The sequence below is a fragment of the Oncorhynchus mykiss genome, chromosome 2 (genome assembly GCF_057628025.1).
Source record: "Oncorhynchus mykiss isolate SJ-2025 chromosome 2, ASM5762802v1, whole genome shotgun sequence".
In the NCBI taxonomy this organism is placed as follows: Eukaryota; Metazoa; Chordata; class Actinopteri; order Salmoniformes; family Salmonidae; genus Oncorhynchus; species Oncorhynchus mykiss.
In genome coordinates, this window is record NC_143023.1 from 86,765,850 (window position 1) to 86,793,042 (window position 27,193).

At 42.2% G+C, this 27,193-nt stretch overlaps 1 protein-coding gene across 1 annotated transcript in view; it reads left to right on the forward strand.

Annotated features, from left to right (window-relative positions):
• Positions 1-24,542, forward strand: part of LOC110498682 (polypeptide N-acetylgalactosaminyltransferase 18) — an 88,167-nt gene extending 63,625 nt beyond the window's left edge. Inside the window, exon 11 of the mRNA XM_021575326.3 lies at positions 22,519-24,542. Within this exon, the coding sequence (XP_021431001.2) occupies positions 22,519-22,668 (150 nt within the window). The 3' untranslated portion in view covers positions 22,669-24,542. The remainder of the gene's footprint in view (positions 1-22,518) is intronic.
• The last annotated feature ends 2,651 nt before the right edge of the window (positions 24,543-27,193 follow it).

Consider the following 27,193-nt stretch of genomic DNA (forward strand, 5'->3'; position numbering starts at 1 on the left):
AATTCTGTATAAATCACAAGCTGCTACTGTTAAAATTGGGTTCGTTAGCTTCAATCTTTTGACCTTTTGACCTCCTGTTGTGTTCTAGAGTTGAATCTAGAGGCATTCAGCCATTGCATTCTAAGCATTCTTATTTGGTTCGCTAGCTAGCATAACTAGCTAGCTACTTCTATGCAAATGAAGTATTTGCTGTTATCTAAAAAAACGTATTGGAATGTTTTTATGGATTAACTTTCTGTACGTTTTCCTTCAAATAATTGTTGCTCAAAGTTGTGCGCATAATGGATGTTTTGGCACCACAGTGAGACCTATAGCTGCTGCTACTTCCCAACTAAGCTCATCCCCAGGCTATTGCACACAGTGCATATAATCCTGGGGTATCAATGATTCAAAGTTTGCCTTAGTTGGAGTAACCATAGAATTCAATGGGGGTGACCTACTGAGTAAAGTATTTGTCATTTAATTTTAGCGAATCACACAACAGTTGTGGGAGATGATTGGTTGGTATATTAAGGCTATGCCTATGTGCTGGGTGTTTCTCCTGTTCTTTCTGTATTGGCTAACAAAGTTAGACTTTTCAGTCTACCAGACTCTTTGCAGATTTGGGCTGAAGTTTCTGGGAACTAAATGACTTGCCGACCAACAGCGGAGCGCGTTGTGTTGCACTTAAAGTGTCTGTGGGGAAACCCTGATTTGTGGGTGGAGAATGGATGTAATAAATGCGGTACTAAATTGACTCCGTTACATTTTTTTTATAGTTAACTGTAATTAACGTATTGACAGCATTATCAGAATAATACATAATTTACTACCACAGCTACTCCAGCCTCCTTCTACCCTACACAGACGGTTCAAAAAACAATGTTTTCAGAAGAATGTGTTGTTTTTATCTTCATATCAAATGCTGTCTGCTGAGCACTCATACTGATTTATAATACTGCCATCTAAAGATGCATTACGTTTCCTAGATTTTCCATTTGTGAACATTGGCTACCTACTGTGACAGACCCAGTGCAAGGAATTGCGAATGATACATTGAAAAAAAAACAAATCCCACCTTCTATTGTACCTTAAAATAAATAGCTATTTCATGAAAAACAGTGTGTAGACAGTATTGGTGCCTGTAACTTATGATTCTACTTTCAGACTAGCAGTAGATGGTACACAGTGTGACACTTCCAAGTTCATAAGCTTCCCGAATCGGAGCGCAGGACACATAGGCCTCACAACCTTCAAAGCCAGATGAATTTCAGCTTCTACTTAGGATAGCAAATCAATATTTGGGTTTGGCCCACTCAGGATATTGAATGAGAGTGTTGTATGGAGAGGAGAGCAGAGTTGGTTCGTTGCCAGAGGTAAAGTCCATCTCAGACCCTCTCCCCTGGGACCAAGGAAAGAGCACACTCCTGAGCACACTGGAGGAGCAAACACAAATTTTATGCACACAGAAAACAAATACCCACTAATGTGGAGGAGTTGACATGTGCAAAAAGATGAGTGCAGGATAAACAGGCTCTGCAATAATTCATTCATATCGGAGTGAACAGATTAATTAGGAATCAAATTAAATTAATTATCTAAGGAATTTAGATTTAGGGCCTTCCGGTATTGGAGTTCAATAGTTAGTCTGGGCACAGCAGTCTGTACCAGCATAAATTACTAGCTGCACTGCTGAGATGAAAATCAAATGTAATTTGTTTCAGACATAACAGCAATATGCAATCATTGAACTGTTTTGCATTTGTTAACCACTGTGAACCTGCCTTATGTTTTGCAGATGACAGCGTTATCATCAATGTAATATTTATAGAAACCCTTCTAATATCTAACACATTGAAAAAAGACAGTAAAAACATACAGTATACTACAGTATACAGAATACATACAGTATACTATTAAAATACTATTTAAAATGATCACAACAAAGCAATCTACTTTCAATGCTAAAATCTCCTTTATTTGGTATGCCAGTAAGGAACTTCAGCGGATTAGTCTTTTCTCATTCAAGTTGAAAGATAAAAATGAAACACAACAGCCACAACATGGTGGGAACTCTGCTGTAAGGGATTACACCCAATCCCAATATAGCCAATCCCCCCTCAACTTGGGCTAAAACCAACGTTCACCTGTGGGACCTATGCCATGAGGTACACCTGAAAGACAATACAACCTTTTTATGAGATGCCTACAGTGGCAACATGAGCCATAAAACGGACACCTGAATGATCTGCTCTCCATGTCCACTGGCTCCTCGCTGTTTTGATGAGCCTGATGGCAGACAGCAGGTTTGGAGCTCACCATGACCAGTTTAGGGCTGGTGCTGTTCCGTAGCATGACCAGAGGCTGGTCCGGGGAGAAGTAGAGGAAATAAGTCCTGCCCCTGACCAGCCAGAGACACACAGGGAACATGTTGTAGGAGCCAAGACATTTACCATTAATTGGGGTTGCTAAGAAAAAGTTGTGTCAATGTATCTTGCAAAATATTATGGACTTTACCTGGCCAGCGCTATCTCCTGAGGGTAGGTAAAATATAGGGAAGGTGGGCAGGTACCATTAGGAGTGGAAGCCAACGCACCCCTCTGCCCACACCAGATCCAGAGGCTTTTTTTTTTTTCCTCTCAGGATCGTGGAAGGTGATGAGCTGCCTGGTCTACCTCTACGTGTAGTGGAGTAATATTTATCATATAGCCTAAGCATATATTATACTGTATATACCTCACATGTAACACATCATAAGACTATGTAATTTGTATGTTAACAAAGTCTATTGAACTGAATATCTGACTCCATACAGTGCCTTGCGAAAGTATTCGGCCCCCTTGAACTTTGCGACCTTTTGCCACATTTCAGGCTTCAAACATAAAGATATAAAACTGTATTTTTTCGTGAAGAATCAACAACAAGTGGGACACAATCATGAAGTGGAACGACATTTATTGAATATTTCAAACTTTTTTAACAAATCAAAAACTGAAAAATTGGGCGTGCAAAATTATTCAGCCCCTTTACTTTCAGTGCAGCAAACTCTCTCCAGAAGTTCAGTGAGGATCTCTGAATGATCCAATGTTGACCTAAATGACTAATGATGATAAATACAATCCACCTGTGTGTAATCAAGTCTCCGTATAAATGCACCTGCACTGTGATAGTCTCAGAGGTCCGTTAAAAGCGCAGAGAGCATCATGAAGAACAAGGAACACACCAGGCAGGTCCGAGATACTGTTGTGAAGAAGTTTAAAGCCGCATTTGGATACAAAAAGATTTCCCAAGCTTTAAACATCCCAAGGAGCACTGTGCAAGTGATAATATTGAAATGGAAGGAGTATCAGACCACTGCAAATCTACCAAGACCTGGCCGTCCCTCTAAACTTTCAGCTCATACAAGGAGAAGACTGATCAGAGATGCAGCCAAGAGGCCCATGATCACTCTGGATGAACTGCAGAGATCTACAGCTGAGGTGGGAGACTCTGTCCATAAGACAACAATCAGTAGTATATTGCACAAATCTGGCCTTTATGGAAGAGTGGCAAGAAGAAAGACATTTCTTAAAGATATCCATAAAAAGTGTCGGTTAAAGTTTGCCACAAGCCACCTGGGAGACACACCAAACATGTGGAAGAAGGTGCTCTGGTCAGATGAAACCAAAATTGAACTTTTTGGCAACAATGCAAAACGTTATGTTTGGCGTAAAAGCAACACACCATCCCCACTGTCAAACATGGCGGTGGCAGCATCATGGTTTGGGCCTGCTTTTCTTCAGCAGGGACAGGGAAGATGGTTAAAATTGATGGGAAGATGGATGGAGCCAAATACAGGACCATTCTGGAAGAAAACCTGATGGAGTCTGCAAAAGACCTGAGACTGGGACGGAGATTTGTCTTCCAACAAGACAATGATCCAAAACATAAAGCAAAATCTACAATGGAATGGTTCAAAAATAAACATATCCAGGTGTTAGAATGGCCAAGTCAAAGTCCAGACCTGAATCCAATCGAGAATCTGTGGAAAGAACTGAAAACTGCTGTTCACAAATGCTCTCCATCCAACCTCACTGAGCTCGAGCTGTTTTGCAAGGAGGAATGGGAAAAAATTTCAGTCTCTCGATGTGCAAAACTGATAGAGACATACCCCAAGCGACTTACAGCTGTAATCGCAGCAAAAGGTGGCGCTACAAAGTATTACCTTAAGGGGGCTGAATAATTTTGCACGCCGAATTTTTCAGTTTTTGATTTGTTAAAAAAGTTTGAAATATCCAATAAATGTCGTTCCACTTCATGATTGTGTCCCACTTGTTGTTGATTCTTCACAAAAAAATACAGTTTTATATCTTTATGTTTGAAGCCTGAAATGTGGCAAAAGGTCGCAAAGTTCAAGGGGGCCGAATACTTTCGCAAGGCATTGTATTTGTATGTGTGGGTTACAGATAAGGTAGCCAGTCAAAAGTCATGTTACCCACTATTATTGCACGCAGTCACTCACAGTCCATGCAATTTATTATGTGACTTGTTAAGCACATTTTTGGCTCGCCATTACAAAGAGGTTGATTTACTTATTGACTCAACATTTCACCTTTTTAATTTTCTATTCATTTGTAAAAATGTTGACTAATTTCACTGACATTGTGTTATTGTATGTAGGCCAGTGACCAAAAATCCCAATTTAATCCATTTTAAATTCAGGCTGGGACACAACAAAATGTGGAAAAGTCAAGGGGTGTGAATAATGTCTGAAGGCACGGTACCTCTTTTCTACCATAATAAAGATCTAAGGAATATTATTACTAGGGCTGTCAAAGTTAACAAGTTACATTTAACTTTTGAAAATGTTAACACCGTTAATTAGTTTGACGCCTTTAATCACATCTACATTTTTTCACCCAAAAGTCGATATTTCTGCACAGACCGTTTTAAGCACTCTGTGCTCTTGGATGGCAGCTAGCATCAGCAGTAGAGTGGTCTGTCTCTCTGGTGGTGCTAAAACATCCACTATGCCCGCTGTTTTGAGCAACTCGAAATTCCCACAATGAATTTAATCAGAATACGATGTCCATTCCACTTAGCTACTGTTTTTGTTGTAGTTCTCAGGTATTTTTTAAAATTTATTTCACCTTTATTTAACCAGGTAGGCAAGTTGAGAACAAGTTCTCATTTACAATTGCGACCTGGCCAAGATAAAGCAAAGCAGTTCGACACATACAACGACACAGAGTTACACATGGAGTAAAACAAACATACAGTCAATAATACAGTATAAACAAGTCTATATACGATGTGAGCAAATGAGGTGAGATAAGGGAGGTAAAGGCAAAAAAAGGCCATGGTGGCAAAGTAAATACAATATAGCAAGTAAAACACTGGAATGGTAGATTTGCAATGGAAGAATGTGCAAAGTAGAAATAAAAATAATGGGGTGCAAAGGAGCAAAATAAATAAATAAATTAAATACAGTAGGGAAAGAGGTAGTTGTTTGGGCTAAATTATAGGTGGGCTATGTACAGGTGCAGTAATCTGTGAGCTGCTCTGACAGTTGGTGCTTAAAGCTAGTGAGGGAGATAAGTGTTTCCAGTTTCAGAGATTTTTGTAGTTCGTTCCAGTCATTGGCAGCAGAGAACTGGAAGGAGAGGCGGCCAAAGAAAGAATTGGTTTTGGGGGTGACTAGAGAGATATACCTGCTGGAGTGTGTGCTACAGGTGGGAGATGCTATGGTGACCAGCGAGCTGAGATAAGGGGGGACTTTACCTAGCAGGGTCTTGTAGATGACATGGAGCCAGTGGGTTTGGCGACGAGTATGAAGCGAGGGCCAGGCAACGAGAGCGTACAGGTCGCAATGGTGGGTAGTATATGGGGCTTTGGTGACAAAACGGATTGCACTGTGATAGACTGCATCCAATTTGTTGAGTAGGGTATTAGAGGCTATTTTGTAAATGACATCGCCAAAGTCGAGGATTGGTAGGATGGTCAGTTTTACAAGGGTATGTTTGGCAGCATGAGTGAAGGATGCTTTGTTGCGAAATAGGAAGCCAATTCTAGATTTAACTTTGGATTGGAGATGTTTGATATGGGTCTGTAAGGAGAGTTTACAGTCTAACCAGACACCTAAGTATTTGTAGTTGTCCACGTATTCTAAGTCAGAGCCGTCCAGAGTAGTGATGTTGGGCAGGTGCAGGTAGCGATCGGTTGAAGAGCATGCATTTAGTTTTACTTGTATTTAAGAGCAATTGGAGGCCACGGAAGGAGAGTTGTATGGCATTGAAGCTTGCCTGGAGGGTTGATAACACAGTGTCCAAAGAAGGGCCAGAAGTATACAGAATGGTGTCGTCTGCGTAGAGGTGGATCAGAGACTCACCAGCAGCAAGAGCGACCTCATTTATGTATACAGAGAAGAGAGTCGGTCCAAGAATTGAACCCTGTGGCACTCCCATAGAGACTGCCAGATGTCCGGACAGCAGACCCTCCGATTTGACACACTGAACTCTATCAGAGAAGTAGTTGGTGAACCAGGCGAGGCAATCATTTGAGAAACCAAGGCTGTCGAGTCTGCCGATGAGGATGTGGTGATTGACAGTCGAAAGCCTTGGCCAGATCAATGAATACGGCTGCACAGTAATGTTTCTTATCGATGGCGGTTAAGATATTGTTTAGGACCTTGAGCGTGGCTGAGGTGCACCCATGACCAGCTCTGAAACCAGATTGCATAGCAGAGAAGGTATGGTGAGATTCGAAATGGTCGGTAATCTGTTTGTTGACTTGGCTTTCGAAGACCTTAGAAAGGCATGGTAGGATAGATATAGGTCTGTAGCAGTTTGGGTCAAGAGTGTCCCCCCCTTTGAAGAGGGGGATGACCGCAGCTGCTTTCCAATCTTTGGGAATCTCAGACGACACGAAAGAGAGATTGAACAGGCTAGTAATAGGGGTGGCAACAATTTCGGCAGATCATTTTAGAAAGAAAGGGTCCAGATTGTCTAGCCCGGCTGATTTGTAGGGGTCCAGATTTTGCAGCTCTTTCAGAACATCAGCTGAACGGATTTGGGAAAAGGAGAAATGGGGAAGGCTTGGGCGAGTTGCTGTGGGGGGTGCAGTGCTGTTGACCGGGGTAGGAGTAGCCAGATGGAAAGCATGGCCAGCCGTAGAAAAATGCTTATTGAAATTCTCAATTATGGTGGATTTATCAGTGGTGACAGTGTTTCCTATCTTCAGTGCAGTGGGCAGCTGGGAGGAGGTGTTCTTATTCTCCATGGACTTTACAGTGTCCCAGAACTTTTTTGAGTTAGTGTTGCAGGAAGCACATTTCTGCTTGAAAAAGCTAGCCTTGGCTTTTCTAACTGCCTGTGTATAATGGTTTCTAGCTTCCCTGAACAGCTGCACATCACGGGGGCTGTTCGATGCTAATGCAGAACGCCATTGGATGTTTTTGTGTTGGTTAAGGGCAGTCAGGTCTGGGGAGAACCAAGGGCTATATCTGTTCCTGGTTCTACATTTCTTGAATGGGGCATGTTTATTTAAGATGGTTAGGAAGGCATTTAAAAAAAATATCCAGGCATCCTCTACTGACGGGATGAGATCAATATCCTTCCAGGATACCCCGGCCAGGTCGATTAGAAAGGCCTGCTCGCTGAAGTGTTTCAGGGAGCGTTTGACAGTGATGAGTGGAGGTCGTTTGACCGCTGACCCATTACGGATGCAGGCAATGAGGCAGTGATCACTGAGATCTTGGTTGAAGACAGCAGAGGTGTATTTAGAGGGCAAGTTGGTTAGGATGATATCTATGAGGGTGCCCGTGTTTAAGGCTTTGGGGTGGTACCTGGTAGGTTCATTGATCATTTGTGTGAGATTGAGGGCATCAAGTTTAGATTGTAGGATGGCTGGGGTGTTAAGCATGTTCCAGTTTAGGTCGCCTAGCAGCATGAGCTCTGAAGATAGATGGGGGCAATCAGTTCACATATGGTGTCCATAGCACAGCTGGGGGCAGAGGGTGGTCTATAGCAGGTGGCAACGGTGAGAGACTTGTTTTTAGAGAGGTGGATTTTTAAAAGTAGAAGTTCAATTTTTTTCGGTACAGACCTGGATAGTAGGACAGAACTCTGCAGGCTATCTTTGCAGTAGATTGCAACACCGCCCCCTTTGGCAGTTCTATCTTGTCTGAAAATGTTGTAGTTTGGGATTAAAATTTCAGAATTTTTGGTGGTCTTCCTAAGCCAGGATTCAGACACAGCTAGAACATCCTGGTTGGCAGAGTGTGCTAAAGCAGTGAATAGAACAAACTTAGGGAGGAGGCTTCTAATGTTAACATGCATGAAACGAAGGCTATTCCGGTTACAGAAGTCGACAAAAGAGAGCGCCTGGGGAATAGGAGTGGAGCTAGGCACTGCAGGGCCTGGATTCACCTCTACATCGCCGGAGGAACAGAGGAGGAGTAGAATAAGGGTATGGCTAAAAGCAATAAGAATTGGTCGTCTAGAACGTCTGGAACAGAGAGTAAAAGGAGGTTTCTGGGGGCGATAAAATAGCATCAAGGTATAATGTACAGACAAAGGTATGGTAGGATGTGAATACAGTGGAGGTAAACCTAGGTATTGAGTGATGAAGAGAGATATTGTCTCTAGAACATAATTGAAACCAGGAGATGTCATTGCATGTGTGGGTGGTGGAACTAATAGGTTGGATAAGGTATAGTGAGCAGGACTAGAGGCTCTACAGTGAAATAAGCCAATAAACACTAACCAGAACAGCAATGGACAAGGCATCTTGACATTAAGGAGAGGCATGCTTAGTCGAGTGAGTAGAGAGGTTGGTTGGGGGTCACGGCGATTTAGACAGCTAGCCAGGCCATCGGTAGCAAGCTAGCATAGGATGGAGGTCTGTTATTAGCCACCTCTTGCGTTCCATCAGTAGATTAGTGGGGTTCCGTGTGGTAGAGGGGATTAATCCAAATCACACAACAACAAAAAAAAACAATAGATATAGTTATAGAGGCCCAAGAAGAAAAATAATAATATTAAAAATAAATAAATAAATTGTCCGATTTGTCTATTCAGATAGCAGCCGATAAGACCGCTAACGGTTAGCGGGCCGCAGATGGGCGTTCAGGTAACGTTGCGACGGAGGAGCCAGCTGGATAACTCCTTTGAGTAGATAACGTCGGCAGTCCAGTTGTGAAGGCCCGGTGGGGCTCTGCGTAGGCAGTAAAACGGGTCCGGATAGGTGATTGTAGCCCAGGAGTGATTGATGGAACTCTTCAGCTGGCTAGCTCCGGAATAATTGATGTTTGCTCCGGAATCGACGAAAGCCGATAGTCACATGGATAGCAGCTAGCTAGCTGTGAGATCCAGGTATGAATGTCCAGAGTTAGCGGTTGAAATCCAGGGACATGGAGAGAAAAATTGGTCCGGTATGTTCCGTACCGAGCCGCGCTGCGCCATACAAAACTGGCGATAGATTTTCGAGCTAAAGGATAGTTGATGACCACAAACCGTGGTTAGCTGAATACTAACGATTAGCCAGTAAAGAAGCTGATTAGCTTCTGGATTAGCTTCTGGATTAGCTTCTGGATTAGTTTCTGGATTAGCTTCTGGATTAGCTTCTGGATTAGCTTCTGGCTAGCTTCTGGCTAGCTCCTGGCTAGTTTCTGGTTAGCTTCTGGCTAGTTTCTGGCTAGCTTCTTGGAGTATTACAGATTTGAGGTAAATAATACTTTTTTATATAAATTGGTGAGGCGGGTTGCAGGAGAGTGTTTTGAAGATGAGTTTATGGAAAATTAAAAAATATATAAAAAGGTATGTGAAAAAAGTTGTATGTGTGTATGTATATATATATATATATATATATATATATATATATATATATATATATATATATATACGGGACAAGACAAGGACAAAAGACGTCTGAACTGCTATGCCATCTTGGAATGGTGTAAATAGAATAAATAGTAACCGAAGAAACAAATACAGTGAATAGCAATAACGAGTAAAATAACATGGCTATATACAGGGAGCACCAGTAGCGAGTCGAGTTAGTGCAACAAAAGGGTCAATGCAGGTAGTCCCGGTAGCCATTTAATTAGCTATTTAGCAGTCTTGTTTAGCAGTCTTATGGCTTGGGGATAGAAGCTGTTCAGGATCCTGTTGGTTCCAGACCTGGTGCACTGGTACAGCCTGCAAGGTGGTGACAGAGAGAACTGTCTAAGGCTTGGGTGGCTGGGGTCTTAAATTTGTTTTTTTTGGGGGGGGGGCCTTCTTCTGACACAGCCTGGTATAGAGGTCCTGGATGGCACGGAGCTCGGCCCAATGATGTACTGAGCCTTACCACCCTCTGTAGCGCCTTGCGGTTGCCATACCAAGCGGTGATGCAGCCAGTCAAGATGCTCTCAATGGTGCAGCTGTAGAACCTTTTTGAGGATCTGAAGGCCCATGCCAAATCTTTTCAGCCTCTTTTGAGGGGGAAGAGGTGCTGTCGTGCCCTCTTCACATATGTGTGGATGTGTGGACCATGTTAATTCCTTAGTGATGTGGACACTGAGGAACTTGAAGCTCTTGACCTGCTCCACTACAGCCCCGTCGATGTGGATGAGGGTCTGCTCGCCGCTCCATTTCCTGTAGTCCACGATCAGCTGATGTTGAGGGAGAGATTGTTTTCCTGGCACCACACTGCCAGGTCTCTGAACTCCCTATAGGCTTCCTCACCATTGTTGATCAGTCCTACTACCGTTGTGTCGTCAGCAAACTTGATGATGGTGTTGGAGTCGTGCACGGCCACAGTTGTGGGTGAACAGGGAGTATAGGAGGAGACTAAGCACACAACCCCGAGGGGCCCCCGTTTTGGTCAGCATGGTGGATGTGTTGCCTACATTCACCACCTGGGGGCAGCCCGACAGGAATTCCAGGAACCAGTTGCAGAGGGAGATATTCAGTCCCAACTTGATTGGAGTCCACCTGTGGTAAATTCAATTGCTTGGACATGATTTGGAAAGGCACACCTGTCTATGAAAGGTCCCACAGTTGTCACGATGTGGCCCTTTGGGGTGTATATCATGCCCCCCCTCTCTCTCCCACCACAAGTTTTAGGACTTTACGACAGGTCATAATTTCCTGGCAGAGACTCTCTCCCCCAGGTCATGTAGAAAGAGAGGGGAAATAAACCTATGGAACAAAGAGCTTCTCTTATTCCCCAAATTGGAGGATTAAACAATATTTCTATTTTTGAGAATGTGGGAATGGTCTGTGGGTATTTAAAGAACAATCCTGTCGAAGTTGAATAATGGTAGTTTTGGAAGTGTACATTTGTTATTAGTTTTCTACCTGAATGTTGTGTAAAATATATTGTTGAATATGAAACTATTTGTGAGAAGACGTAATGTCATGTTGGCCTTCTAAACGAGATACTTGTTTAGTTATAACATTTTAACTAGTCAGTGGCCACACCCCCATGAGCCCAGACATTACATCAGGGGTCATAGAACCGCCCTTTTCCATAGTGTTAAAACCCACTTCCTACAAAATCTACATTGTCAGAGAATGCCGGGAAGGAGTCCCCACATTGGAATGACTACAATTCTTTAGGCCACGGAGACCAGACAGCTGTAGTTTTGGCTACATGGCTAGAAATGGTTCAACTCCGAGACTATCGATTCACTTCTGAAGGAGCAAATTCTAGACGACACAAATTACTGGTCTGCAACTAGAAATTACGTAAACCTAGAACGAGAATACCGACAACCGCCGAAGCATCTATCTATGAGAACATTTCAGAATGGTACTCTGAAGTAGCTATTCTAACAACCTACAATCACGAAAGACATTGTGACTTCTTAGTCCTGTATTCACTCTTTGCCTGTTTGATGGTTTGTTGTAGGTTGTATCGGGAGTTATTATAAGCATCCGGATTAGCTCCAGGAAAGCGGGCAGCCTTTAGCTCAGTGTGGGTGCTGCCTGTAATCCATGGCTTCTGGTTAGGGTTTGTATGTACAGTCACTGTGGGGACGACGTCATCAATGCACTTCTTAAAGATTCACTATGCAGAAATTGCTCCGCCATTTCTTGGTGGCTAAAATTAGAATAGTTTGCCTAATTTCAGTTTGTGACAAAACAAGCAAGTATAGTGTTTTTTTTATTGATCCTTTATTTAATTAGGCAAGTCCGTTTAGAACAAATTCTTATTTACAATGACGGCCTACCCCAGACAAACCCTCCCCTAACCCTAGAGAATGTTTGTACCATGTAAACTACTGTGAAATATATTTTCCACAACCAACAATATTGTATTTTTAGCTGTTTAAAGCTTATGTACCAAACCGAAAGTAAAACAAATCTTAAGCACAGAATGCATAGAAATAGCGTACATAGAACAGATCTAGCGCTTCTCAGACTTGCTTTCAATGAGAATGACAGATCTATAACTCACTTTTCTCTGTGATTTTTATCTAGTGTCCAAAAAAGTGATATGTTGCAGCTTTAATGAAGCTGGTAACTGATGCAATAAACTCCTCAACATTATCGGATGAACCCCGCAACATATTTAAGTCTGTGCTAGTGAAACAGTCCTGTAGCTTAGCATCCCCTTGCGGTGGCAAAATTTGAGGTGTGTTCTTAAAAACAATCGCAAAAGTAGAAAAGGTCTTAACAGTAACGCAGTTGATAATGGCATGGATGTTTTGCTGTTGGATCCAGCCATGAGACACAGTGCTCATGAATCAAGAGATGTCCCTTTTGTGCCAGAGAATCTCGTATTTAAAAACGAAATATTGGTTTCCCCCCCATTTTTGTTTAATTTTATAAAAAACTAAGCATAGCCTACCCTCCCCTTAATCAAGGTTTGCTGTTCGGCAAACCTAGTGGTTAGAGCGTTGGGCCATAAACCGGAAAGGTTGCTAGATCGAATCCCTGAGCTGACCAGGTAAAAATCTGTCGTTTTGCCCCTGAACGAGGCAGTTAACCCACTGTTCCTAGGCCGTTATTGTAAATACAAATTTGTTCTTAACTGACTTGCCTAATTAAATCAATTAAAATAGATTTGAACAATATGAGATGGGAGTTCCATGCAATTATGACATCTATCAGGCCTGGACAATTATTTTCCATGGGGTCACATTAGAATATATTTTTGCCATCGCGGGCCAGAATCATATTACAGGATTATACATATGTATGACTGTGTTGACAGATACAGTGCCTTGCGAAAGTATTCGGCCCCCTTGAACTTTGCGACCTTTTGCCACATTTCATGCTTCAAACATAAAGATATAAAACTGTATTTTTTTGTGAAGAATCAACAAGTGGGACACAATCATGAAGTGGAACGACATTTATTGGATATTTCAAACTTTTTTAACAAATCAAAAACTGAAAAATTGGGCGTGCAAAATTATTCAGCTCCCTTAAGTTAATACTTTGTAGCGCCACCTTTTGCTGCGATTACAGCTGTAAGTCGCTTGGGGTATGTCTCTATCAGTTTTGCACATCTAGAGACTGAAATTTTTTCCCATTCCTTCTTGCACAACAGCTCGAGCTCAGTGAGGTTGGATGGAGAGCATTTGTGAACAGCAGTTTTCAGTTCTTTCCACAGATTCTCGATTGGATTCAGGTCTGGACTTTGACTTGGCCATTCTAACACCTGGATATGTTTATTTTTGAACCATTCCATTGTAGATTTTGCTTTATGTTTTGGATCATTGTCTTGTTGGAAGACAAATCTCCGTCCCAGTCTCAGGTCTTTTGCAGACTCCATCAGGTTTTCTTCCAGAATGGTCCTGTATTTGGCTCCATCCATCTTCCCATCAATTTTAACCATCTTCCCTGTCCCTGCTGAAGAAAAGCAGGCCCAAACCATGATGCTGCCACCACCATGTTTGACAGTGGGGATGGTGTGTTCAGCTGTGTTGCTTTTACGCCAAACATAACGTTTTGCATTGTTGCCAAAAGTTTAATTTTGGTTTCATCTGACCAGAGCACCTTCTTCCACATGTTTGGTGTGTCTCCCAGGTGGCTTGTGGCAAACTTTAAACGACACTTTTTATGGATATCTTTAAGAAATGGCTTTCTTCTTGCCACTCTTCCATAAAGGCCAGATTTGTGCAATGTACGACAGATTGTTGTCCTATGGACAGAGTCTCCCACCTCAGCTGTAGATCTCTGCAGTTCATCCAGAGTGATCATGGGCCTCTTGGCTGCATCTCTGATCAGTCTTCTCCTTGTATGAGCTGAAAGTTTAGAGGGACGGCCAGGTCTTGGTAGATTTGCAGTGGTCTGATACTCCTTCCATTTCAATATTATCGCTTGCACAGTGCTCCTTGGGATGTTTAAAGCTTGGGAAATATTTTTGTATCCAAATGCGGCTTTAAACTTCTTCACAACAGTATCTCGGACCTGCCTGGTGTGTTCCTTGTTCTTCATGATGCTCTCTGCGCTTTTAACGGACCTCTGAGACTATCACAGTGCAGGTGCATTTATACGGAGACTTGATTACACACAGGTGGATTGTATTTATCATCATTAGTCATTTAGGTCAACATTGGATCATTCAGAGATCCTCACTGAACTTCTGGAGAGAGTTTGCTGCACTGAAAGTAAAGGGGCTGAATAATTTTGCACGCCCAATTTTTCAGTTTTTGATTTGTTAAAAAAGTTTGAAATATCCAATAAATGTCGTTCCACTTCATGATTGTGTCCCACTTGTTGATTCTTCACAAAAAAATACAGTTTTATATCTTTATGTTTGAAGCCTGAAATGTGGCAAAAGGTCGCAAAGTTCAAGGGGGCGAATACTTTCGCAAGGCACTATATATCTACTGTAAATCATGTCCAGATATGCTACTTATTTTACTTTTTTAACATGCACAGAAATTAACCACATCTATGTTCTCCTTTTGGTAGATATTTTCATTATTGAACATGCAATTAATTACACAGAGGAAAAATTACACTGCATTCAGCACCACGGACAGAACTCTTGTTAACGGGTATGCACAAAAACATGAGAGTTCAACATTACATTGAAATTACTCAGTGTGAGGAGTGAAGTCTCTGATGGGCATTGACTAGAGCAGTGAAGTCAGAAATAGTTTCTGACGTCGCTATGCGCAGGATTGCTGGGAGGTGAGAGTCTGTAAGAGATGATCTGTGCCTTGACTTATATTTCATCACTGAAAATGTCTGTTCACATACATAGGTAGACCGAAACAGTACAAACATCTTCTGAGCATGACTCCTAATCTTTGGAAAGATTTGTTCAACGAGAGATGCATAGAACCTCATCAGTTGCTGCTTTTGCAATTGAGAAAGAAACTCTTTCTCACACTAAGCGCACAGCTTTCCCTGATACCTCAATAAATAAACATTTCAATGTCCACTCTTGCTGGAACACCCTACATTCATTGTCTACTTTCCTTTTCTTTGAAACCTTTGAAAAACTCATTTTTTGCGCAATTTCTAGCTAGCTACCATTTGTAAGGCTGACACACGTCACAGTATCAGTCACTGTCTGTCCTCGGGCAATTATGTACGTGCCTTCAAAATAAATGTCCCACAAGCGGTGGGAGTTAAATCATTACACGAAGGCGAGTATTCCTTGGGTTTATAATTTAAATAGCAAATACGTTTTTCAAAACTTTACTATAGCAAATTCTTTGATCTGAACATGATTCTGCGGAACGTATTGAATCAGGTCGTGGGCCGCATACGGCCTTTGCCCTGCTCTATATAATACTGTACGTTATCTTTACATTTTTATGGATTTGGGGACTCTGAAAAGGCCCTTGGTGGCATGTCTGGTGGGGTAAGTGTGTGTGTCAGAGCTGTGTGACTGAAAACAATTTGGAATTTTCAACACAATGTTTTTAAAAAAAAAGAAGCAGTCAGTCTCTACTCCACTCTTAGCCAAGAGAGACTGGGATGCATAGTAGTTATATTAGCCCTCTGATAACAATGAAGAGCAAGACGTGCCGCCTGGTTCTGGACCAACTGCAGCTTAACTAGGCCTTTCTTTGCAGCGCTTGACCGCATGGTTGACAATAATCAAGATAATACAAAACTAGAGCTTGCAGGAATGTGGTGTCAAAAAGCAGAGCATCTCTTAATTATGGACAGACATCTCCCCATCTATACAACCATTGAATCTATATGTTTTGAACATGACAGTTTACGATATAAGGTAACATCAAGTAATTTAGTCTCCTCAACTTGTTCAACAGCCACATGGTAGACAAAATGCAATTTACCGTAGGCCTAGCCCCTAAATCAGTGCGAATATTTAACAATATTTTCCATAGCTAGCAAGCCAGCCAGCTAACGTTAGCTAGCTAGGTAAACAATGAACCTAATCACAACTCATGACGTTACTACCCTACATGAATATGCAGGTAACTTGGCTAACCAGTCAGGTTCAATGTTAGCTAGCTAACATTAGGCTATAGCTAGCCAAGCAAATGGCTCTTGCTGTCAAAATTAGAAACGTGTAATATCTAAAAAAATATAGCTAGCTAGACTATCTTACCCGTATACATCATTCATGGTTGGACGCGTCTCCTGTCGGATGCCATGGTCGCCCTTTGTTTGAAGATGTATTCCGGAGACAATTTCCTTAGCTATCATACTCGAATTCCACTGATTTCAAAACTCAGTCCTCTTGAAAGTGGAGAGCAATACTTATGCAGTTTTAATACATGATACATAGACAGAAGCCTGCTATATTGCAGATCAATCCCAACTCATCTCTTGGTATGTCCAACCCACTCATTATCTCAGCCTATCATGGCTAGCGGGAAGGTTGCGGTCTTTTCTGTGGTTAAACCAACCATGCTCGTAATTTAACAATTGTATTGGTATTTACAGATGGTATAAAAGTTTAATAGGCACATGAAAGTTCACATGTTGGAGAAGGCATTTCTGCCCCCCAAAAACGCATTTTGATTAAAAACAACGTTTTTAGTTCAAGTGGCTCTCCTGTGAAGAAGTGATCCGCGACATACACCTAGTTTCCTGAAATGGGTCACATATTAGGTTTTGGTTGAAGATCTGATAACATTTAGTGTGACAAATATGCAAAAAAAGCTGACAGGGCAAATACTTTTTCGGCACTGACCTTTCCTGAGCCCATGCCCTCCACTGACATTATGTTTGACATTTTAGTCATTTAGCAGGCGCTCTTATCCAGAGCGACATAAAGTTAGTGCCTTCATCTTAAGATGGCTAGGTGGGACAACCACATATCAGTCATAGGAAGTACATTTTTACTCAAAGTAGCTATCAGCTAGTAAGGGGAAAAAGAGTCAAGTGCGAGTGTTAGTTCACAAACATTTTTGGACGACTAGCAACACCAGCAGTGCTGCATCTCCCCTCATTCTGAAATGACACCTCTTCAGAAATGATAGTCTACAATGCTCAGACTACCAATCGTTAAATAGGTAGCTAGGATATAAATTAGATAACAATTTACAGTAACAGCAGTTCACTAATAAGTCAGTAAACACGATCATTGTTTTGACTAGCTTTAAATCTAAAGTAGAAATTGAAAAATATAATCTTATCCAGGCGTTAGTAGATGAATTCATAGCTATTACTATATGAATAAATAGATAATAGATTAAGTTAAAAGGGTGAACCTCTATTTTGAAGGGACAATGATTTGTCAGGACAAATAAGTGAAGAGAAACTTGTTTGACAAGACATTTAATTGCTCTGTCCTTCCGTAAACAGACGTTATCATCATTAGAAGAAAAACTTGCAGAACTTTTTTCTTATAACCTATTAATACAAACATGCTAATTCATGTTGAATTCCTTTATGTTCCAGTACAAGATCGCATGACTAGCTGATGTCAGCATAGTTTTCCTGTTTGTTTATCTTTCTCAATGAAGGAAGGTCCCTCACAACCATTATCAGACATGAGAAAATGGAACTCGCTGACTTCTAGTTTCAGAACCCCTCCCCCAGATGTATAACAGGTCCTGCAGGAAGTATTTATGTATTGATTGGCTGGTTGGTGATCACTGCTGTACAGAATACAAATATTCAAAAACATGCATCCTGTTTGCAACAAGGCACTAAAGTAATACTGCAAAAAAATTGGCAAAGAAATTAACTTTTTGTCCTGAATACAAAGTGTTATGTTTGGGGCAAATCCAGTGCAACACATTACTGAGTACCATTCTCTATATTTTCAAGCATAGTGGTGGCTGCATCATGTTATTGGTATGCGTGTAATCGTTAAGGACTGGGGAGTTTTTCAGTATAAAAAAAGAAAAGGAATGGAGCTAAGCAGAGGCAAACTCGGAGGAAAACCTGGTTCAGTCTGCTTTCCACCAGACACTTGGAGATTAATTCACCTTTCAGCAAGACAATAACCTAAAACTCAATGCCAAATCTACACTGGAGTTGCTTACCAAGAAGATGGTGAATGTTCCTGAGTGGCAGAGTTAGTTTTGATTTAAATCTACTTGAAAATCTATGACAAGATCTGAAAATGGTTGTCAACCAATTTGACACAGCTTGAAGAATTTTTAAAGAATATTGGGCAAATGTTACACAATCCAAGTGTGGAAAGCTCATTGAGACTTACCCAGAAAGACTGTAATCACTCCTAAGGTGCTTCTACAAAGTATTTCCTTTTGTATATATTTTTTTCTCCTTAACTAGATGTATTGGTGTGTCGCCCCCCCTAAAAAAATTTAAAATATTCGTCATGTCTTAACATTTTATTTTCCACCACCATGGTGGCTAATGGTACTTCCGGACATTACGCACAGCATTAAATATAGTTAACCAACGCCTTTGCAGCCTAAATGGAGGATGTTTTATGTATGAGCTGGTGGCGGTAGGACACGAGTGTATAACCAGCTGGGCAGATCAAGCTTAGACATCAGAGGACAAACGACGTAAAGAATAATAGAGCCCTAGCGAATAATATAAAATTTCAAATTTATTTTTAAAGCCCTTCTTACATCAGCCACATAGCCACGAGCCTGCTGGCCCAGGGGACCAAACATGTTAGGGAAAATGTCTGTTTCCTGTGTCCACGGTGACACAAAGCGGTATCCAACCGTACAGGCCAATATCGTGATGCCACAAGGGAGCTTCCAGATGATGGTGGGTGCTGTACCGGAGTTGCCAGTACCCCTCCTCGTGGGACAAGATTGTCCGCTGGAGTCACGACCTGAGGAAAAATGGTCAGAGATGGCGGAAGACGAGAGCGAGGACAACCTGTCGCCTGCGTTTGCGGTTGGCAAACCCGTAAATCTGGAGTCGGAGTCCGAGGGGCCGTTGGAACCGAAGCCCACTGATCCCCCTACCAGTCATCGGGGTGCCCTTTGAATGCATCGCCATGGACATAGTGGGACTCCTGGTAAAAATGGAACGAGGACACCGGTACATGCTGGTAATAGTAGATTATGCCACCCGGTATCCCGAGGCCATTCCCCTATGGGCGGCGGTCTCCAAGGGAATCACCTGGGAGCTGTTCCACCTCTTTAGCCGGGTGGGCATCCCAAACGAGATCCTCACAGACCAAGGTGCTGAGTTCATGTCCCGCCTAATGAGTGTGCTCTCCTGCAGATCAAGCAGATCCGGACCTCCGTCTTTCACCCGCAGTTCAATAACACGCTCAATCTCAGTCATCCACCGGGTTTTCCCCTTTCAAACTCCTCTATGGGAGGAGGCCACGTGCCTACTAGACCTTGTCAAGGAGGTGTGGGAAGCCCAGCCGACCCCCTTACGCAACATGGAAGAACACGTGGAGACGATGAGGTTGCGGACAGCCATATGGCCAGTGGTAAGGGAACACATGGAGAAGGCCCGACACGCCCAGGTCTACAATCAGGGAATCCCGAGATTTCCAGGTGAGAGACAAGGTGTTGGTCTTAATCCCCACGGCAGAAAGTAATTTCCTGGCAACATGGTACATGTACAGTGGTACATGGAACATGGTACATAGCAGTACGAGGTGATAGAGAAGCTGGGACCGGTCAATTACCGCGTACGACACCCGGGGGGAAGAAGGAAACCCCAACAGATTTACCAGACGCCAACGGTACCAGTGGTGGTCCTGAGCAGTGATGACCTCGCCCCGGCCCAGAAGCAAGCTTGTCGATCAGAACATGGCGGTGTTCTCAGAAAAACCGGGCTGCACAACCCTCATTGAACACCACGTCTGCACCCGACCCAGGGAAACTGTACAAAAGAGGCCATATTGGATCCCTGAGGCCCGAGGGAAGGCCATGAAGCAGGAAGTGGAGGCTATGCTGAGGATGGGTGTCATCGAAGTGTCCCACAGCACATGGTGCAGCCCAAACGTGTTGGTGCCCAAACCGGGCCGTAGCGCTTCTGTAAGGATTTCTGGGGTGTGAATGACATCAGCTTTTTTGACGCCTACCCCAATTCGAGGGTGGACGAGCTCATCGACCGATTGGGAAAGGCCCAGTACATCAGCACCCTCGACCTGACCAGGATATTGGCAGGTACCGTTGGCAGCCTCCTCCCAGGAGAAGACTGTGTTTTCGATGACGTATGGCTTATATCAGAATCGGGTCCTCCCATTGTCTCCACGGAGCCCCACCCACGTTTTAGTGCCTGATGGACCAAGTCCAACGACCCCACCAACAGAATGCAGCGGCCCATTTTTGGATGGTATCATCATCCACAGCCAACATTGGGAAGAGCACATGACGCGCCCTCAGGCAAGCTGGGTTGACAGCGATCCCCAAGAAATGCAAGCTAGGGTTCAAGGAGGTGGAGTACCTAGAGTATTTGATCAGACAGGGGAACGTAAAGCCCCAGGAGAGGAAGGTCCACGCAGTACATGACTGGCCCGTTCCACACACCAAGACACAGGTCAAGTCCTTCCTGGGACTGGCAGGATACTACAGCCGGTTTATTCCCAACTTTGGGGCTATAGCCTCCCCCTTACTGATCTAACCAGGGCCCGCCTCCCGAAAACAGGGAAATGGACGGGCGAGACCGAAAAAGCGTTCAGACGCCTGAAGGAAGCACTGTGCTCTCATCTGATTCTTGTAACGCCAGATTTCCAGGTACCGATGTTGGTCCAGGTGGACGCATGGGACTAGGGGCCGTCCTGTCCCAGGACACGATGGGGAGGAGCACCCCATCATGTACATAAGCAGAAAGCTGATACCTAGAGAAAAAAAGTACTCTATTGTCGAGAAAGAGTGCCTAGCGGTGAAGTGGACGCTAGTCACTCAAGTATGATCTGTTGGGTACCCACTTCACCCTGGTCACAGACCATGCTCTCCTGGTCTGGATGGCCAGGGGAAAGGACACAAACGATTGGGTCACCAGGGGTTTCTTGCTTATCTTTTTCTGTTGTGCACAGGTCAGGGGCGAAGCATGGGAACGTGGATGCCCTATCAAGAAGGGAGACATACGTCACACTGACAACAGCGCTAAGGAGCGAGGGGGTTTGTGGCAAACAGCAAGTTAGTTAGCAAGAACGTGGGTGGGGCTCCGTGGAGACAATGGAGACCTGTCGAGGCCTGGTGACCGACAGTCTACATCACGCCGCGATGTCTCCCTCTGCTGGACATGCCAGGTCTTGACAGGCTCTCTGGCTAGGACTAATTCAGGCTGATTGTGGTCCCATAAAGCTGCCAGAAGGGCAGCACACGGGGTTGGGGACTGGGGGGTAGAGAGATTAGTCCGGTATAGTTGTGCTCAGTACCAGAAATAACAGAGGGAGCTCGGTTTTGTTACCCACAGGATACAGCAAGACTCCAGAAGACGGTATCCCGGAAGAAGTCTCCTGGAGGAGACCCATTCTTTTCTCTTTGTTTGTGATTTAATAAACACCCTTGAAACCGAGCTAATACAATTGTCTGATCTGTGTAAACTTCTTGACCAAAACCCCTGGTCTGCCACAGCACACACAGATCCCGTACCGGGAAGAAATTAAATCTACTTTCACCCCTGGGTGTGGCTAACGTTAGCCAGTTTTAATAACTACAAAGTCATACATTTATTTTAACTAGATTCTGAATCAGTTACTAAGTCTTTGACCAAAGCATGTTGTTACTTTGGAGAGTTAAAAACTCATTCTTCCTACCCTTTTTAAATTGTGCAGTATTTAGCAATCATATCAGCATTTGTGACATGTATGTCTGTGTGGGTCTGTATGGGTGTGTGCGTGAGTGCTAAGGTGCGGCGAATCAATGTAACAATGTATTTGAGAGACAAGTGCTCAATGTGCAAATGTATTTGTTTTCAATAAACATTGGAGACTAATTATAGTTTACATGTTAAGTCCAAGGCAACCCTGTCTGTTTTGCCCCGTAGTTGCGCACTAGTCAGTTTTGTTGCTAAACAACCAACCTGTCTATAGATTAGATTGACATTATTAAAAGATCCATCATCTGCATTCATTTTACTGATATGTGATTACAGATGTACAACTAACTATCCTATGGATTTTAAATGGCCTGCCATTACGGTGGAAGTCGGAGCTCCCCGATGGACACAATGCATTTCAGCACAGTGAAATGACTGCATGATTCAACGTTGTAATATGCTCTGTGTCCTATAGGGAGGTTCCATAGAAAACAGGAAGTCCAAGCATTGCCTGGAGCTTGTCGAGAGCAGTGAAATGGAGTTTGGCTACCAGCTGGCCATACAGAAGTGTTCTGGTCAGAAATGGACAATCACCAACCTACTGTCAACCTACACTCGCCAATGAGGGGATCCTGAGTCCTGCAGGGGAAAGAGTTGCCCATGGTGAACACTGGACCTGTGACTGACAGACATAGAAGCTTTGCTTCTTAAAAATATATATATTTATTGAGGAAGGCAAGAATTGAATTATAAGTATGCAATCTCTTAGACTCAGACATAATTTGATCAATATTAAACAATTCCTGGATTCATAGTGTATGTGGGATTTAAGTGTCAGATTGTCTTTTGTTATGCTGAATTTAGGCTGGCATTGGCTCTAATATACATTATGTAATTTCTGCTACTGTGTAGCATGTGTTTGAAAAACCTTTCTTATTCTGGTTTCTTTTGTGTCTCAGGTTTGTTTGTAGACAGATTTTATTATAAGATCAAGTGGTCGGGTTCGAGGAACTGTCGCGAATATACACACTTTTTTTTTATAAGTGTATATGCTGGATATTTATAAAAACCTTCAGTAAAAATGCTGATGAGAAAAAAATATATTCTGTGGCTGATTTTCCATTCTGAGTAATTCCTTATGAAAGTCAATCAAGGTGGTCCATCTCAGTTTTGTTTTTGTGAAGACACCTTAATAGTCTATTTGATACAATAATTATTTTTCACAATGCAAAAGAATTGAGGCTTTTGCAAAGAATGCAATCATTATTTTCCCCATATCCTGAGAAATACAGGACTTGTTGACAGCAGCATCTGGGTAATAATGGAGCATGAGTGAAACGTCCAGTAATAATATCCTCTGTATGATGAAACAAATGTCCTTATGTTATCACTGTTATTACCAATATAAGGACACTAATTTCATTTACCTAATGTCCTGTATATTTCAAGTGGGAAATTAATGCTTTCATGTTGGTTTTCATATGTTGCTAATTAAAAGTAATTTGTAGAACTAACTCCTGTTTCACTACACTGCTTGCGTGTCCTACAGAGATATATATTCTTAAATTATGACTTGGTTCCTGAAGAGGAGTGCAGGAGAGATGTTTTCATCGATTTAACATGTCAGTCCTCATTAGCTTCTAGAAATTGAGTTAAAAGTCATGAAAGATGCACGTGATGGCACTCAAAACGCATCACTCTGTTCATGTTCCTGCTTGTATGTCACAGGCAATTTACACTAATTGTTGAAGCAGTGGAGGAAGCACAGCATCCACATACACCACCGGAATTTCTGATAACAAATGTGCTTCTATGGGACAGCACAGCCCTTTACACTCATACGTGTATACAGGTTGAAAATGGCAGATTTAGGAACTGATAAACACCTTAATTAGAACACACTGGCTGACAAGTAGCATGCTATACATGAAGTCTGAACTCTGGCTCTGCGCTTCACAGCACTGTATGGGTTTTGACTGACAGCTGTTCTGAACTTGAGCTAATGGGGCAACTTTTGCACGTTTTTTGTTTGAGTGTGGGAAATGGTGTAAAATAAGAGGACTTTATGTATTTTGAAAAATCCCTAGGAACAATAACATTACATTGAACCAACGTTGAATTGACGTCTGCCCAGTGGGATGAGACATTGAGGATTAGAATAAATATAATATTTCCATAGCATAAAACTCATGTCATATACTGTGTTTATGATCAGTATATTTGATGTACAGTTACAAGATGACAAGGCGTCACCATGCGTTGTTCTGAACAGAATGAGTCTTGTCTATTGTAAGGAAAATTTGCCGTGGCACACGCACCTGAATGTTTCAAGTTTTAATGTCATATGCACCAGTACAGTGAAATGCACTCATGATACCTTTCTATGCGCACCAAAATTATGATCCGTTTTGCTGAATTGCATTGTGAAAGCCTAACACTGTAATATTGTATTTTATAACTTAGCTAGTCATGTTTGCAATAAAACAATCTTTCAAATGATGCCCTCCTGACCCCGATTGGATTTATAATGGACCGTTTTTGGATTTCATAAACAGTAATTGTGTGATGGGGTGGATGCAGGGTTGTTTTTCCAACCATAACAATAAGTGTGCTTGCTCTAGTTCCTCAATGGCACAGCCAGGAAAGCTACAAAAAAAAGCACCTTATAGTTGTCTCTTCTTTGAGTCATAAAAGTGCATTGAAATTACTTAGGAACTGTGCACACTTTGGAGAGGTGTATGCCTGGCCATTTGGAGACACCAGTTAGTCATCTCACACAAACCCTTGCAATTTCTGTTGGTCTTATGTTGCACCTACCCAACATTATCCAGAAATATTCTTAAATTAGTGAATGTATCCAGAGTATTTCCATAATCTAACTATTTTTTTTCTATTGCTGGCATGGTTATGCATATGCTTTTCATATTTCTTCTGTAAGAAACATTTCAATTTTTCATATCCATATATAGGCCATTTTCCATGAGTGTAAAGGGTTAATGGAATGTAAACATCCAAAAAGTAATATTTTATTTCAGTCTTGTCAAACCACTCACGTCACTCATAGAGATGCACTAACAACACGGAGCATTTTTTGAATTTCAGTTATTGCTGAAGTAATGATGATGTGTTTGAATTGCCCTGGCAAATTAAGCAGCTGTCACAGAAGATGGAGCTGAGTAACATCATTTTTGAGGGTGTAAATGGTGGGAGGACACATTGGAAAGTGACAGCTCATTACTACTTGAAGCTCCAAAAGCTGCCACAAGTTGAATGTTTGGAATGGGAGAGAAGTTTTTTTTTATCTCCAACTATCACAACTAGTAGTATTGAGTATAAGACTTTCGACAATTGAACAACTATCACTGTACTCACAAGACCCCTTATCCTTGACAGTAACTATTGAATAGTAATCCTTACTCCTTAGTCTGAACATCACTGGCGATCTGACTGTTACACAGCTCAGACCCTTTGAGCATTTTACAGTGTTAATGTACAGTGGTAATTGATGAACAAAAACGATTTATTTACTTGACAAGAGTCCTTGACTATGAAAACCTCACATGATGTAGTCTATTAGATTATTTCACTTCACACACCCTGCACTGGGTCCCTAGCAGAAACCATTTTGGGTTCTACATGTTCCTGTTACTATGACTGCAACATTTAAGATTTTATAAGCTTGGAAACCACACTCCATCTCCTTGGTCCCTTTTAAGATGGGTTGCACATCACTACACTGACTGAGCCACTGCAAACCATCCATAAAACATGTTCTTTGAAACTACAGTAACTCTTGTATTTCAGTGATCCAGGTAAGCCTCTGAATGAAGTTAACAGAGAGGAGAGGAGCTGAGGACAGATTGAATTAGTACAATTCACTTGACCCCTGAAATAAAGGAATTCATTAATGTATATAAATACATCTATTTCCCACTGCTAAATAATTCATTGCACAAACATTATTCTCCCGATATCGACCCCAACTATAATTCCTCTCACTGACTCACTTTACCCCACTGACTTTAGAGCTGTGGCTGAGGACCTGTCAGCAACAAGAATGTAGGTTGAAAAGGAACCCCTCCTTCCTTGCTGACCCTGGAGAGAGGTGGAATTGATATGCCTTTTAAGTCATGTAAGAGGATTTCAGGACATTAAAGCCATAATGCATAAAAACATATTCGGAGGGGAGATCTATCTGAGGGCAGACTAATCTAGCTGCTCTGGGTTGGTGCCTCAGTAGGCTATAGTCCACTTTACCAGCTGAGGACGTAACCCTGTACTCCTGACCTTTATTCTCTGCATCACTCAAGGTCCGTAGACTGAGACTTCAGCACATGCGTCACAATGTTACCAGTTACCACACAGCCAGATGATAATTCAATGGCAGATCCTTCAGTACAATACAGGCAACCAAAGTCAAATATAACTATTCACGATCCGTTTTTTATGGACTGAAGCCTCTAAATGGCTGATCCAGTGGCGACCCATCATTCAGGGCAGGTGTTTTGAACCCCACGTTTTTAGCAACAACAAAAAATAAAAAATAAAATGTTTTAGTTGCCTGTTTTGCACGTTATTTTGGCATTAATACGTGTCACATATCAGTTTGGAAACAATGTCAAAAAAATATAATTTTTTTTAATAAAGCCGCATACAAACATGGTCTCTTTTTTGCTTTTTGATAAAGGAAACTCCAGAATGCAGGTGTTTCAGTCTAGCTCAGCGGTTTCTGTGGTGGGGTAACCAGCGGAAAATACGGAGCATAGCTTTTGGTAATGTTCTCTAGTTGCGCCGTGTTTGGCTGTGTTCTGTCACTCATGGGGACACTAAGTCACCGCCAAATCTATGGGTAGAGCTCGAAAATGCAAGCCCCTTGGGTGCTGCCACAGAGTTACATTAGAAGTGCCCATCCAAGAAGGCTCAAGGTCATTGGCCACAGATAAAATGACGTCAAATCACATTATATAAACAGTAGCTTTGATACTTTCAAAATCTTAGCTAGCAGTCATCATCATGAATCAAGTCGACAATCTACTGGCAAATCCTTTTTAATCCTTGTCATATGAAGAGAAATTATGGATAAAATGTATCGGTGCTCATCGGCCATTGAACATAAACATTACACAAGTTGGAAATCACAAATTCAACAA